The sequence below is a fragment of the Tupaia chinensis genome, unplaced genomic scaffold (genome assembly GCF_000334495.1).
Source record: "Tupaia chinensis unplaced genomic scaffold, TupChi_1.0 Scaffold000362_1, whole genome shotgun sequence".
NCBI classification, from domain to species: domain Eukaryota; kingdom Metazoa; phylum Chordata; class Mammalia; order Scandentia; family Tupaiidae; genus Tupaia; species Tupaia belangeri.
Genome location: NW_006159859.1, coordinates 2292332 through 2308973, shown reverse-complemented (window position 1 = coordinate 2308973; position 16642 = coordinate 2292332). Strand labels below are relative to the sequence as shown.

The window sequence follows — 16642 nt, the reverse complement described above, 5'->3', positions numbered from 1 at the left end:
GGGAAATTTTATGTGTACACACATACACATTTTTTCCTCCATGGATCTCTTTGGTTAAAAGATGTGGGTAACTAGCCTCCCTTGCCTATAAGTGCAGTTAGTGGGGTCAGCAGAGGCTATAGCATTGCTCAGTGTAAGCTTAATAAAGAAGGTCTTCTCTCAACCCCTTTGATACTAACTTTAATTTTTAAATGAGATTTAGCCTCTTCAGTGTTTTGATGCGTGAGACTCATCTCTTTTTTTTTGCCACTTTTGCTGTTCTCTTTCTTCTCTGTTTGCCTTCAGTGCACATTGTGGGAATATCTCTCATCCCTGTAACTGTCAGAAGCTTTCGTAGTCAGCTTTTACCAGGCTGGAGAGGTACAGACCTATTGCAAGTGCAGGCAGTGCTGGGACAGTTTCAGTCCTGCTTTCACAGAGTCCAGATGCAGCAACGCTGTCCAGGGTAGGCCTGCGCTTTACAAGCCAGTGCCTGGCAGCATACAGCACACCCCCCTTAGAGTAAGTCATCGTTATTAAACAGACCCAAGGCTCTGAAGTCATCTGGGCAATGTTATATCTAAAGGTGGGTACAAAAAAGTGATGGAATTATTCAGATACGAGTCGTTTGTACAGTATCTGTTGTTATGCACAATTTGGATTGTGATTTTGGATTTACTCCCAAATAAGCAGAAAGGCAAAGTGTGAAAAAAGAGAGTTCTATCTTTGTAGCAAAATAACGACTTTAGTCTTGAGTGCTGACTTGAGAACAGTGATTCCTTGAACCAATCCCTTCACCTTGGTGTGCTGTAGGTGGCTGGCTAGAAAGTGTCTTACCTGAAATACAGACAATGCAGGGTAGTTTTGAAAGTCCTAGGGAGATGAGGAATGTGATGGGACTCCCTCCCCCACAGAACTCATCACCTAATGGGGAAAGGAGGACCTTTAGAAAGTGTCCTCGTTTTGAGGACCTGGCAGGGTCAGACAAACGAAGGAATAGAAAGTTAAACAACAACAGTAAACAGCGAACGCTCCCTGCCATGGGAAAGGCAGCAGCCTCTTTTCTGCTATGTAACCGTTGTGTCTCTGGCAGATTTTAAGGGCATATAAGGAGACTTTGCTCACAGTGGCTATGTACTGTTTTGCCTCAGGACTGGATCTCTGTATCTGAAGGGCCAGAAAGATCTCCTGAGAAGGCCGAAGTCCCTAGGGTGCTAGGTTTAAGATCTGTACCTCGGTATTTAAAAGCTAGTGTGGCAGAGTGTAGGATTAGGTGGTGGGGAGGAGCCTTAGGGGATGTGCAAAAGGGTGTGAATAAGCACCGGGACCAAGAATTAATGCCCAACACCCCGTGTGGAAGGAATGTAGTCAGCTTGATTCTACCCCATGGTTGTCCCTGGGCAGGATAGCTAGGACCTCAGAGGCTGGCTGTGCCTTGGGCCCTCTCTGGAGCAGCCATCCTGCCTAATTGCACTGAGCCATGGCCTCTGCCCACTCTGCTGTCACCCACACAGTGGGGACCTCAGACTGTGGGCCTCCACACTCACGTGCCTTCTGCCAGTACTATTTCACTTTTTTTTTTTTTAAATGCATTCTTAAAAAAATTGTTAACATTTACCTATAGGGAAACGTGCAGATCCTGGAGAGCAATTTGATGGATTTTGACAGATGTAAGTGTGTCTTGTAACTTAACACGCCGGTCAATCCCTACCACCCATGGCTACCAGGGTTCTGCTATCTGTCACCATAAATTACTTGGGCTTTTTTTTATTTTTTCCTAAAGAATCTACTTATTTTTGAGACTGTATTATTACCTACTTTTCCCTGACACGTAAGTTTTCTTTCTTTCTTTATTATTGCACAAGTGGTTCTTGGCTATAAAAACTCGTAAGGTTTACAGTCACGTAAAAGGAAACAGAATGTGCAGCAGCCACTTTCGATCTTTGTTTCTTCAAGCTGTAATGTTCAAATCATTCCATTCCCTTTGGTGAAAATATGCTTTAGTAAGATCACGTGTGGGATATGAAGACGACGCCCTGGTAGCACTGGAACACCTTGGGGCCTCGTGATTCCTTTCATGTAAAAGAATAGTACTTAAGAATCTGTACTGTATGCCTGTGATGTTCTTCCTTTTCTGTGGGGGGAACAGGAGAATGGATCCGAGCTTTGGGATCAGCCGTGGGCGGCATCTGGGTCCACACATTCTTGGACTTGTTAGTAACTGTTCTAAAAGTTCCTTGTTAAGTAACTTTTCTGAACATCATCTTGCTCTGTGATAAAATGAGAATGATAAGATTTACCTAAAGGGTCTTGACAAAGATTAAATTTAACAGATGTACAGGCGAACCCTTCCTTGTGTAATGGCAGACTTTGTAGCGTGGTGAACTTTTCTGTCTTTGGCTGGGAAGAGATGCGTTGACTATATTAGAAACACAGGCATGAATCATCTAGTTCTTTTAAATTGCCCGAGGGCACATGCACCCCCAAAGGGACAGAGAAAGAGAAAGAGAGAAGGAGAAAGCACTTCCCAATGGGGCGATGATAATCCAGAAGTCTTTAGTAAAGGCCAGCAAACCATAACAGCACCAAAATGGTCAAACTTGGCAAAAGTATACACATGTAACACAGAAGAGGAAACCAGTATAACAGATCAAAATGAAAAATGGGTTCATTCTCTCTAGTAATCAGGAAAATACAAATTAAGGCAAAGATTAGACACAGTTTTATACTTGTCAGATTAGCAAACATTTAAAAAGCCTGGTAATACTAGGTGCTGGTGAGTATGTGAGGTTAAGAGAAACTTTTAACTTTATTTTACTTTCAAGGAGAAAGAGAGAGAGACAGAGAGACAGGGGCACCTGTCAGGGCACCATTACACTGAAATCCTCCCCCAGCCTCTGAGCCAGCCGGACTCTCGGGTGTGCTAGATTGACCTGGGATATGAACCCAGGTCTCCCTTCTTGTCCCAGTCTCGCACAGTAGCATCCCACTGCCTGCACCACACAACTGGGCCAGAAACTCGTAGCATCACTAGGAGATGCCTACATTTCTATAAGGCCTTTGCAGCTTTAACCAGAGATGCTCTCGTACACTTGTACAAGGACATTGTCCAGAGACGTCTGGATGTGGGTGGTTCATAATAGCAAAAACCTGTAAACGCTCCAGGCATCCGTCTTTTGAAGATCGAGTGAGTAAAATTTGGTATGGAATGCAGTATTGTTTATAAGCGGAATGAATTGGATCTATAGGAGTGGATCTAAAACATTGAATATAGTCGCAAGTTGCAAAATGGTGCCTATTATGTGATTTTATTTAAGTAATCTTTTTGAAAGATGAAAGTACCGTGAATCTTGTTTATGGATTTATACATTTGGCTTTTTTTGTTTTTAAGAGAGATTTTTTTTTTTTTTTTTTTTTTTTGCTATAGGGCATGCATGCTTGCCAGAGAGACAGAAAGTGGAAAATCGACGACTGAGTGGGGATGGCCATGCTGCAATCCCTTCTCCATTCTTCTCTTAGGATCTTGGGCACACACACACACACGCCCAGCATGAGTTTCAAGCTGCCAGGTCTGGGACTCGAACCACGGTCGACTACATGGGAGTCCAGCGATGTAACCATTACACCATCTGCTGGTCCCATGGATTTATATATTTGTTGAGAGTATAATGCACAAACTTGATAGTGGGGAGCAGGGACAGGGGAGAACAATGGGATTGGCAAGAGAAAGGCCAGGAAATTCAACTTAATTTTATCTTAATTTAATAATGAAAAAACAAGGAAACATCACCAAATAATAACATGTAGCAGTTCTTTATCAGTGATTTTCAAAGTGTCTTTCATCCCTAGACCAACAGCATTTAGTAATAATGGAAATATTCATTCTTAGGTCCCGACCGAATCTTTTGAATCTGTAACTCTGGGAGTGGGTCTAGGGAACTGTTTTACCATCTATCTCCACATTCCCAGTGTTCTGGAGGACAAAGAAGTGCACATTTCTAAGTGGCCAGTAGGTGGCATAGTGGTTAAGGCACTGGCACCCACATGGTCAACTGTGGTTCAAATCCCAGACCCAGCAGCTTGAAACTCATGCTGGACACATGTATGTACATACCCAAAATCCCAAGAGGAGTATGGAGGAGAAGGAATTGCAGTATGGCCACCCCCACTGTGGGGGAGGGTGGTGGTAATTTCTTGTTTTCTATCTCTCTGGCAAGCACATGTGATCTATAGCAAAAATCTCTCTCTCAAAAAATAACACACATACATACACACACACACACACACACATATCTGTATATATATAAACATGTATATTGCATGTTTCCTATCTTATTCTCTGTGATTTTATACATTTTCAAAATTAAACATTTAATAATTTTACATTTTTCTCCCTCTACCCCAAAGTTCCATTAGGCTGGTACAAAAAATTAGAAACCTATGTATAGTTTTCTCATAATACATACTTTCCATGAAGATCCCTCTCCCTTGTTCTTACAGCTTTGAAAGTCAGAGCCCAAATTAGTCCTCACCGGGCTCTATTCAAGGTGTCGGCAGGCTGTGTTCCTGTGGGGAGTCTCTGGGAAGAATCTGTTCTCTTGCCCTTTTCAGTTTCTGCAGGCTGCCTGCACTGCCTGGCCCACCATCCCAGGTCTTCCAAATCTGCAGCATAGGGGCTGACTCAGGGGTGAGGTAGTCACACGATGATCAAGAGAGGCCAGATCCCTCATGGTACCATAGCTGAAGCCGCAGAGGTTCTAGGGATTAGTGTGAGGACATCACTGGGGGCCATTATTTTTACACCTACATGGAATGATACCATACTTTAATGATTGCCTGGGATTTAGAAAATAGGTGTTTTTTTTGTTTGTTTTTTTTTTTTTTTTTTTTTTTTTTTGCTTGCTTTTGTTTTTGTTTTTGTTTTGTGCCAACCCTTTTACTTTTAATGTGTTCTTCTCCTTGGAAGCCTAATGCCCAGACTGGACTGTCAGTGCCACAGGGACAGGAGTTTTCTGCCTCACCACTGTGTCTTCATTGCAGAGAACGGTGACTGGTACATACTAGGTACTCAGTGATTATCCATTGAATAGAGCAATGAGTGAGTGAGTCAAGGAAACATCTGAAAAGAGCTCTGAGAGACCGCTCCACTAGCTCCTCTATTTCAAGGTCTGGTCTTCTTGGTGGTTGAGAAAATGGGTTGTTTTTTTTTTTTTTTTTTTTTTTTTTTTTTTTTTTTTGCTTGCTTTTGTTTTTGTTTTTGTTTTGTGCCAACCCTTTTACTTTTAATGTGTTCTTCTCCTTGGAAGCCTAATGCCCAGACTGGACTGTCAGTGCCACAGGGACAGGAGTTTTCTGCCTCACCACTGTGTCTTCATTGCAGAGAACGGTGACTGGTACATACTAGGTACTCAGTGATTATCCATTGAATAGAGCAATGAGTGAGTGAGTCAAGGAAACATCTGAAAAGAGCTCTGAGAGAACTCTCCACTAGCTCCTCTATACCAAGTTCTGGTCTTCTTGGTGTGGTATGGTTTGGGGCTCAGGCTAGACTGTCTAGAAACCTGCCACCCTGAAGCCAGGCGAGAGGGAGAGCTAAGATTTGTAGAGTCTGTTCCTTTTCTCCCTGGTTTTCACTGAGGGGTGAGCATCCCTCGGAACTGGGCTCAGGGAAATGTGCTGGGATTGGTGTATGGCCTTGGTCAAGGCCTGGGCCCGCGGCTTATTGAAGAAGCTCCTCGCCAGGCAATGATCAGTTACCCTGAGACAGCCAGCTGTCACATTCCACACCGCTCCCCCAGCGAGAGTGGAGTCTGGCCTTTGCATTCCTCAAAGAACACTCAACCCTGTGAGGACATAATACCCACTTTTACTAAATAAAATAGACAGAAACAGTACAATAGAAACCAGAAAGGCCTCTTTCTGCTTAAAAAAGAAAAAATAGCTTGGAGTAGCTGTGTCTGAGCTCCAGGTAGTCAGCAGGGAAGATATTTTCTGATGTGGAAGCTGACGTGTTTGGGGGCTTTGCCTCTCACGCAGAAAGCCTGACATAGGCTTGCGGTGAAAGCGGTATTTGAAAACTGACATTTCGCAGTTACTTGACTTACAGAAAAGGAACTAATCTGTTTAAAGAAGCGATGATGACAGAGGAGGAAGGGCTTATCTCAGCACAAGGAGGGCAGAGGGTGGTAGTTTTACTCAGGATCCTTGAATTTCAGAGAATTAAGCCATTCTTTGAATTTTACTGTCTGTCTGTCCTTGGAAAAACATTATTATCTTTTCTTCTGTTTTCATCTACTCTTTTATTTATTTAATTTATTATTATTTTTCAATTTGACCAGAAAGCAACAGAGAGAGAGAGAGAGAGAGAGAGAATGATATTGAGAAAGCAAGCCACTGGGCCTGGGACTTGAACCGTAGTCAGCCATGAGGGAGTCCAGTGCCTTAACCACCGTGTTGCCTCCTGGCCTCTCATCTGCTGTTTTTATCGGTGTTTTTAAAATGTCATAAACAAATTAATCTTTAACATCTAAATCTATATAATTAATAGGTAGAGAACTAAGTGGTAACTAGAAAGGGTGAAAACTTCATTGTTGAAAGTCTGCATTTGGGACCAGCAGTTAGCGTAATGGCTATGTCACTGGATTCCCACGTAGTTGACCATGGTTCACGTCCCGGACCCGGTGGCTTAAAACTCACGCCAGGCGCATGTGCGTGCGTGCCAAGATCGCGAGAGGAGAATGGAGGAGAAGGGATTGCGGCGTGACCATCCCCCTGGAGGGTGATTTCTCGCTTTCTATCTCTCTGTCTCTCTCTGTCTGGTGAGCACACACGCCCTATAGCGAAAAACTCAAAAAAAAAAAAAAAAAAAAAGAAAGTCTGCATTCAATGGAATTGCCTAGTGGCATATGTCATTCTTCAATGTTACAGGAAACACATTAAATATAGTAAATACCTGGTGTTCAGAGGGTACAACGTACATTTTAAAGCCCTGAGCTAGACTTGGGCAAACTGAATAGATGCAGAGGAATGCTCCCTAATCTGCCAATGAGAAAAATACGAAATTCACCAAAAATTATCTTTTGAGAGAGATATTTTTGCTGTAGGGTGCGTACACTTGCTGGAGACACAGAGAGAGACAGAGACAGAAAAAAATAAGTCATCCCCTTGGCGGGATGGCCACACCACGATCCCTTCTTCTTCATTCTCCTCTTGAGATTTTGGGCACACACACACATGAGCGTGGTGTGAGTTTTAACACGCTGGGTCTGGGACTCAAATTGCGGTCGACTACGTTGAGTCCAACGTTATAACCATTACATCAACTGATGGTCCCCACCAAAAACAAAATTTTAAATATAAAATGAGCTCAATAAAGGGAAATAATTAGGCTCCAGAAACAAATTAAGGAAACTTAGATAAGAACAGTTAGTGACCAAAAGCTAGCTGAACTCCCAGAGCTCTAAGACCCAGTGTAGGGAGATCCGTGTCTGAGGGTAACATACGTAGCCATGGGGTGGGTCCACAATGCATGTTGGAGGCGGGGGTTGGGGGAGCTGACATAAATGCTAACACAGAGCCAGAAGATTCTACAGACCTGCTGGTGAAATGTTGTAGTTTGGTTCTGCCTTTAAAAAAAAAAAAAAATTTAAAGAGGATTTTGGCATAGGGCACTTGCGCTCCCCAGAGAGAGAGAGAGAGAGAGAGAGAGACAAAGACAGACAGACCCAATGAGAGGGAAAGTGAGAAGTCACCTGCCAAGGGGATGGCCATGCTGCAATTCCTTCTCCTCCATCTCCTCTCTGGATTTGGGGCACACATGCACATGTGCCCAGTGTGATTTTCAAGCCACCTGGTGCAGGGCTTGAACTGCAGTTGGTCATGTGGAAGGGTTTTTAGTAGAGATTGATGCTTGCTGACCCACCCACAAAACATTTTATTAGGTCGTTGGGAAAGTTATGACATATTTTCTTACGCCATGCATCCTCTTCTCTCCTCAACTGTTCCCTACAATCCCAAGTCATCATTCTGTCCCCTGGTCTACAGGTCAGCAACGGGGGTAAGGGTGTTAGTAGCCAGCAGCCTGGGAGTGCCATAGGTAACTGACCCATGCTGGCTTTGACCTCATTTCCAAGGGACTCTAGTGACCTACCCTGACCAGCATTATCGTGTCTGCTTGTCTTGATTTCAGATAATACATCGTGTAGCTAATTTTCTTTTCTTTCAAGATTTTGAAAGAAGCCATCATTTCATTGTCAATTTATGGTAATATAATGATGGACTACAATGTTAATGTAGTGTGATTATTGATCATGTAATAAGCAGTGGGCCTGATGCCCTTTAATATTTTTGAGTGAGCAGGGCAATGAAAATGAATAGAATAATAGGATTTTTTTTTGGTATGTTTGTTTTAAACATCCCTTTATCTGAAGATGAAAAAGGGGGGGAGGGTGTTGAGAAGATGAGAAACTACATCAGACAAGAACATATCTTCCCTTCCTTGTTCTGCAGCCCTACCATGAAATTTCATACCCTTTTATTAAAGCTAAGGGATTAGAGTGAGCTGAGAAAAAGGATGAGGCATCCACACACAACCAAGGACTGCATTCTCCTCAGTGTAACCACTTAAGGGTAACAACTTATTCCACTGATACTAAGTTGCAGAAGGAAGGAGTAGAATTTATCAGTAATAAAGAGGAGACAAAAATAAATTGAAAGTATTTTTTTAAACTAAAGTAATGACTCAAACTGAAGTTGGAACTCAACAGGTAAGTAAAATACAATCTCAGGCAGAAAGATGAGAGAGCTCTTAAAGCCTGGTTAAATCTTTGGGGGAGACTTAAGACATGTCTGCAGAGAGTTTGGCTCAGTTGTCTTAAGGTACAGTTTATTTTTAGGATGTCTTCTGATCATTTGAAATGAGGCCCAGCCTGTTCATTCTTGTTTGGATTTTGCAATAACCTCTTTCCTCCAGAATAAGTCTATTGAAAATAAAATGCTTTTCAAGGGCAGATGTTTCCAAAGAGGTTGGACTACATCACTCCTGAGTTCCTTCTGTGATTGACCAATGAATCCTGCTTCATTTAGTAAAAGAGCATTTAGCCCTCTTGAGGTATTACATTTAAAGCTCAGCTGGTGGCATGGTCGTTAGGGCGGCTGGACCCCAATGGCTTGAAAAACACGCCGGCCACATGTGTGTGTGTGCACCAGAATTCTGAGAGGAGAATGGAGGAAAAGGGACTGCAGCCTGCCCATCCTCCCACGCCTTGTCTGTCTCTCTCCTGCAGGCAAAAACTTCAAAAATATAAAAACTAAAAAAGAAAGAAATATTATGTTTAAGACCAATTTAAGAGACTGATGTTATTATATATTTTATTTGAAAACTAACAAAAATGTGTTTATTAATATTCCTAAACTGTGGTAAGTATTCATTTAAAATGTAATTACCAATACATTATTAAAAAAAAAAGTTAAACCACAGAATCAAATACAGTTTGGATCCCAAATGCTAATAACATTTAAACTTTTTTTTTTTTTTTTTTAAGAGAGAGAGAGATTTTGCTATAGGGTGCATGCAATCACCGGAGAGATAGAAAGAGACAGAGAGAGACAAAAAGCAGGAAATCACCCCCCGAGGGGATGGCCACACTGCAATCCCTTCTCCTCCATTCTCCTCTCAGGATCTTGGGCATGCACGCACACGCGCCCGGCATGAATTTTAAGCCCCCAGATCTGGGATTCTAACCGTGGTCAAGTATATGGGAGTCCAGCAATGTAACCATTATGCCATCTGCTGATCCCAACATCTGAACTCATAATAGCAAAAAACAATGGAGTAAATAGCACACAACTGCTCAAATGCTCTAAGGTTTTGTTTTTGTTTTGCAGGTGAGTGTTCATTTCAAGCACGTGGAAAGCTGTACACACACTTTGGAGAATATACACTAATCATTTCAATCAATGAAAAATGTGTCACTTTCTCTCCACTTACCAGGTTGTCGGGGTAGCCCAGGCCATCAACAAGAAATCGGGCAATGGTGGGACATTCACAGAAAAGGACGAAAAGGTACAGAAACTGTGGCCAGCATGATGCTAACTTTAGAAGTTGCTGTTCGTAGTGTACCAACGTTTAGGAGTAGCTGTTGCTGAAGTTGTCGATCACAGGAAACATTACAGTTCAAAAGATTCTGAAATGTTGAAAAGTGTATCTTTGACTCGCTACGATTTCGATGTGATGTCATCAGATTCTGTTGTCACTGTCTACCAAACCTCCCCTAGGGATTTGTGCGTGTTGGGGTCCCAGAGGGTGACTTACGGTATTTTAACTATCTCATTTACCTTTCATCACTGTTTTAAAGAGATTGGACCTTGAGTAAAAACGCTTGAAAGCGCTGCTGCAAGTTCAGCACTCCAGGCTGGCTCAAAATTGGAATTACCTCGTAGTGAAGCAAATTTCCCCATGTTTTATAAGTTTTGCACACAGACGGTGGGGCGCCGAGGTGTGAATTCAGGCTGGATGGTGTGAATTTAGCTTCAGAAAGAGCGGCAGTCAGCATTATTTTATTGCTCTTCGCATCCAACTCTGGAGGGAATACATTCCGCACACCCCACTGACAAGCTTTCTGTTAAAATGAGCCCTTAAACCTGTTTGTAGCTTCATTGTCTCAGTAGGTTTTATTATTTCAGGTACTCAGTATGTCTTATAGTCTGCTGAATGGCTGCTATTCCAAACTCCTTGTTATTTATGTTGCTCTTCTGCAAATCAGTAGTCACTTTTGAATTTGGAAGACGTGCAAGCAGGACAGAGTTATTTTTGTCTGAGTGCTGGAGTCTGGATTAGTACCTGTGTTGGTTCCCATGTTTTAATTGCTTGAATGCAAACGAGGACTTTTTTAAATGAGAGGAACAGACATCTAGCCTCCTGTTCTGCTACGGGAGAATAGTTAGTGGGAAAACATGGTCTTCAAACTGCCTTTATTCCATCGTGTTTATAATCCATTAATGCAAAGCCCTCTAGAGTTGATTTGCAATTTTTAGACTCTCTCCCATCTTGAGAAAACATATCCATAATTCTGAAAAGAACATGCCATTTAAATATTTATTTCGATCAATAATTAATATAGTTGTAAGCACATCACCCTCGTGTACTGCAATGAGGTTGATAGATCCATGTTAAAAAGAACATATAAAAACTAGTATTTGCAACTTTAAATCATCTTTAACTTTATAATGTTATTGCCAGTCTTCTCTTAACAAGTATGTGTGTGAACTTTCATTAGTTGCGGTAATAAGTTACAAGGTATTTATGTAGCCTCAGGATAGAGTCAAGTCTTTTTTTATTATTAAAGTTTATTTATTTTTCCACCACGTGTGAAAGGAAGACAGACACCCCCATCAGAGTCTCACACCATGCTCCTCCCGATGGCCCTGGAGCCAGCCAAGGTCTCACACATATGGGGATGGTCAGGCAGACCTCAGGGCCTGAACCCCGGTCCCTGCTATGTGACTCCAGCATGGGCAGCAGCCTCCCTATTACCTTCGTTGCTGCTACCTACTCCAAACCTACATCCAACTCTTAATGTCATGCACAGACAACACCAAATTTTCCATTGCAATTTCAAATGCCATAAAGAAGTCTTTATCTTGGTCCTCTTCTCTTTCTTCTACTAATTTATACCGAATATTTGACCTTAGGAGACTGATAACTACTAATCATGTCTCTTAGCTACCACTTGGTTTGCATCAGATCCTAACTTTATATAAACAAGCATCACCCTTTTTGCCTTTTTAACATACCTTAATATGCTTTATATTTATACTTTTATATGTATTTATATAATATACTTTAATATGCCTTTTTAATATTTTAATTGTCAGGATTTTTTATGCCTTTCCTGTTTCAGGTAACAGAACTATTGGATTGTCAGAGAAGCCATGATGTCTTTTTTTCCTATGCAAAAATGCATCAAGACATTCTTGACAACCTAATAGATAGCTTTATAGACCTTTTTATTTTTTCTTTTTGTAAATTCATAAAAGAGCATGTGTGCCCATGAGAAAGAGCTCAGTCATGCCGTGATCCTCCTCCCCCAGTCTTCCAGCCTGAGCACATGTGCCTGGTGTTTCCAGGCTGAGCATACCAGGGACTCCCACTGCAGCTGGTCTGTGGCTTCCAGCTCCACAGTCCGGTATGCTCTGACTGTGCCACAGAGCCTGGGCCTCAGAAGTGGTTCTTATGTGTTCTCTAAGACTCTGTCTTATCTGTTCTCTAGGACTTTGCTGCTTACCTGGCATTCTGTGGTATTGTTCTTCATAATGCTCAACTCTATGAGACTTCTCTACTGGAGAACAGGAGAAATCAGGTATGTCTGGTTACTAAAGGGAGAATATAACAATTGAAGAAGAAAAAAAAAGGTTAACTATTTTTTAAATCATATTTTGAATGTATGTGGCTAAAAATTCATGACATGCAGGCTATATGGGTTATTTCTCTGCTTAACTGTTCAACCTTATCATCAGTTCTTTTTCTCGTCTAAGCTTCCGTAAGTTTGAGCAAAAGTTTTACTGTGCTACTTTCTGTCAGTTCCATTTGTTTTGCCTGGAAATTTTTTCTTTCCCACTTCATCTGAACAATTTCTACTCATCTTCCAGACCTCAGCTAAGATGGTATTGCCTACAGTCGATTTTCTGTGATAACTCTTTCTCTTTCATTCAGCACATAAATGTTTTATGAAATTAGAAGAAATTCTGTCATGTTCAGAGGAAAGAGAAATTAAACTATGAAAACACAGAGAAAACTCTTAACACTCTGGTGACGTTCAACAATATTTACTAAACTCTGAAAATATGGATCGTGTTGAGTAATATCGATTTCAGAAGTTTGAATAGCAATAGTAACAATGTGTATTATGAACCTGAGACTGTTCAGAGTGCTTTATAAATATTACATTAGTTAATCCTCATAACACCCTTTGATTTGCGTGCTATTATTACCTCTGTTTTTAAGAAACTTACTGTAGGTCACAAAGTTAATAAGAAATAAAGTCAGGATTAAAACTGAACACTCTCGGGACCAAAAGATAGCATAATGGTTATTTATGTCACTGGATTCCCACATAGTCCTCTGTGGTTTGAGTCTTGGACCTGGTGGCTTAAAACTCATGCCAGGTACATAGGTACATTTGTGCACAAAATCCCAAGAGGAGAATGGAAGAGAAGGGATTGCACTGTGGACTTCCCACTGAAGGGTGATTTCTTAATTTCTGTCTTGCTCTGTCTCTCCAGTGAATGCCTGCACACTATAGCAAAAATCTCTCTCTCAAAACAAACAAACAAACAAACAAAAAACAAAAACAAGATCTGGCAAGTGGCGTGGACTCCCATATGACCGACCATGGTTCAAGTCCTGGACCTGGCAGCTTGCTTTCACTTTCCCCCTCTCTCTGTCTCTCTCTGGTCAAATTAAAAGTTAATAAGTAAGGTTAAATAAAATAATTATTTAAAAAGAAAAAATAATGAAAATAAAACAAAAACAAAAAACGAAGGCTGAACATTCTGACTTCAGAATCTGTGATCTTAACCATTCTATTAAATATATTAGCAGTCGATAGGGAATTTTGTTAGTGAGCAGAAACAAATTGAATTCAAATTTGTTCATAACTTGCTGGCTTATGTAAACAACTTACAACTCATATAAATCATATTGTTATAAGCAATTATTAAATAATAAACATTCATTTTCTTTTCTTTTTCTTTTTTGGTCTAGGTGCTGCTTGACCTTGCTAGTTTAATCTTTGAAGAACAACAGTCATTAGAAGTAATTCTGAAGAAAATAGCTGCCACTATTATCTCCTTCATGCAGGTGCAGAAATGCACCATTTTCATAGTGGATGAAGATTGCTCCGTGAGTACAGAGTATGACTTTTTTATTTTTAGAAAGACAGAAACATATTCCTTGGGCTAGCAGGTGGAGTGGAGGTTAAGGCTCTGGGTTCCATGAGGCCAACTGAACAGTTCAGTCCCCTATTGGCAGCTTGAAAATCATGCCAGGCACATGTGCATGTGTGCCCAAAATCCTGAGAGGAGAATGGAGGAGAAGGTGGGAGTGGGCACAGAGACGGAATATTTAACAGATAAAAGACTATTAAGTCCTCTGTTAAAAAAAATTCAATAATTTCTGCTTTATAAAAATAAAAAAAAATTAGAAAAATTGGAGGGAGACCTGTAAGTCTCATATCCTTTACCAACAGTGGAAAACCACCTAACTGCTCTAATTGGTAGATTCCAGTCTATTGATTTGCAAGATGAAGAAACATTTTTAGTTGTGTGAGGAAAGGTGGATGTTCTTAGACAGTACCGGTTACTTAAGACAGGTCAGCTGCCATGAGTTTTCTGTTAGCATCCACACATATCTTTGACTCCTAGTAAGATCACAAATTGCCCTTTAGACTAAAAATATATTTCAAACATGTTGAAAATTTCAAAATCTATGCTTATGTCCATTTAAAATATCCTTCTGATCTATTCAAAACATTAATGTATGGTTTTCCAACAAAAAGGAAACAAGTGTTAAATTATACCACAAATATTCCTAGTAATAAAAATAAAGCATTCAAGGGAACCAGCAGTTAGCGTAATGGCTATGTCGCTGGACTCCCACGTAGTCGACCGCAGTTCGTGTCCCGGACCCGGTGGCTTAAAACTCACGCCGGGCGCGTGTGCGTGCGTGCCCAAGATCCCGAGAGGAGAATGGAGGAGAAGGGATTGCGGCGTGACCATCCCCCCTGGGGGGTGATTTCTCGCTTTCTGTCTCTATGTCTCTCTCTGTCTGTCTGGTGAGCGCACGCGCCCTACAGTGAAAATCTCTCAAAAAAATAAAAAAATAAAAAATAAAGCATTCAAAAGCAAAAAACAAACAAATAAAATAATCAGGGCCCCAGCCTAAGGCATTTTTTTTAATGCAGTTTCTTTACTTTAATCCAGGAATCATTGCTTCTGGAATATTTCTTTTTAATATAATTATTTGTTTTTCTCTTTTCTTTAGTTCTTCCATAATAATAGGCAGGTTTAATAGGAAAGAGTCCGAATATTACCACTTGTATGGTCCAGTTGTAATTCACATATGATATCTGATTTGATAGTTTGGGGGGAGAGAAATAGAATAATAGAAGATATTCAATTCTTAATTTATATTTAAAATGTTTTCATTGGTTTAGATGTTAAGATTACTATTTGACCCCATGTCATCTGAATTATTTTGTGAGTATGTCAGAATAATGTGTTGATTAATACAGATTCTCCTTAGTAGGATAGCAAGTGAGAATTTGTGATGATAACAAGATAGTATTTCCATGAATCTAATTTTGTTATTTTCCTCTGTTATAAAATTCAGTTTACAGAGATGATTACAAGATAGCGACTATCCTTTTAAAGTTCAGGTCAGAATTAGTTAATGTGATATGTCCGTCTTTCATTTTTGCTCTGTGACCTGCTCTTTAGTACGTAATTTCTGAAAGTTACAGATGAGGTAGTCCTTTTTTTGGACAACTTAAATATCACTTTAATTAACATTCAGTGCATACTTTGCCAGTTAACATCTATTATGGTAGCAAAAAGATTTGGGTCGATGGCACTTTGAACCATAGCTCAGTATTTCCATTAATATATTTTGCTCACTTTTTTGATAAGTTCAGTTGTCATGTTTAGAGAAGAAATCAGGTGACTTGAAGTTTATTTATATTACAATTATTTATCAGCTAATAATATTTCAACATGAACAAAAATCAAAATGTAATAAAAAAAATGTACTCAGTTCTATTCTTTTTTTTTTCCTTTTTTTGGAGAGGTTTTTGCTATAGGGTGCATGCGTTCCCCAGAAAGACAGAGAGAGACAGAGAGACAGAAACTGAGAAGTCTCCCCCAAGGGGGAATGGCCATGCCACAATCCTTTCTCCTCCTTTCTCCTCTCTGCATCATGGGCATGCACACACACGTGCCCGTTGTGAATTTAAGCCACCGGGTCTGGGACTCGAACCGTGGTCAACTACATGGGAGTCCAGCGACATAGCCATTACGCTAACTGCTGGCCCCTGTACTCAGTTCTATTCTGAAATTAAACTATCATTGATTCATTTCTGTGTTCCCTTCCAGTTCTTCTGTTTAGTTGTAAATATAGTTCATATGCAGATACATACTCTGCTTTTTAACATAATTTGAAAAGTATTTCTCAGTGTTGCTAAAAGTCTTCACAGTTATTGTAATGATTTCATAAAATATTCCTGAATGAAATTTCTTTACCTGGGATGTACAGCAGTGTACACTTAACAGCCAGAACTTAAGGATTTTAAATAAGCATAGTGAGATTTTTTATTTTTGTCCTGTCTTGAGCTGTCAATAGGTTCATGTACCTACTATTTGAACAGAATCCTAACCTGTTTCCTGGCTTTAAATTTTAAGCAAAGTTCCTTAGCATTTCTTTGATTTATTAAAGTTAAAACTGCTTTTCTTGAAATTATAAGCTGAACTTGCTGTTGAAAGTAGTTAGATTATTTAAGAAACTTTATGATCAATAAAATGTGGAGGAAAAGGAATGGAAGATAACCGTAGACACCAGAGATAGTGTGGTAGGAGGGCGGGAAGTGGCAGAGGGTCATAAATAGGGGAAAAG

The 16642-nt window shown here is 40.4% G+C and overlaps 1 protein-coding gene across 3 annotated transcripts in view; it reads left to right on the top strand.

The window, feature by feature from the left end:
* PDE5A (phosphodiesterase 5A) overlaps nucleotides 1-16642 on the top strand; it is a 132276-nt gene that overhangs the window by 45477 nt on the left and 70157 nt on the right. For all 3 annotated transcript variants that reach the window (XM_006153103.3, XM_027773672.1, XM_027773671.1), the window contains exons 4-6: nucleotides 9971-10042; nucleotides 12249-12338; nucleotides 13742-13879. In XM_006153103.3, the coding sequence (XP_006153165.1) occupies nucleotides 9971-10042; nucleotides 12249-12338; nucleotides 13742-13879 (300 nt within the window). The remainder of the gene's footprint in view (nucleotides 1-9970; nucleotides 10043-12248; nucleotides 12339-13741; nucleotides 13880-16642) is intronic.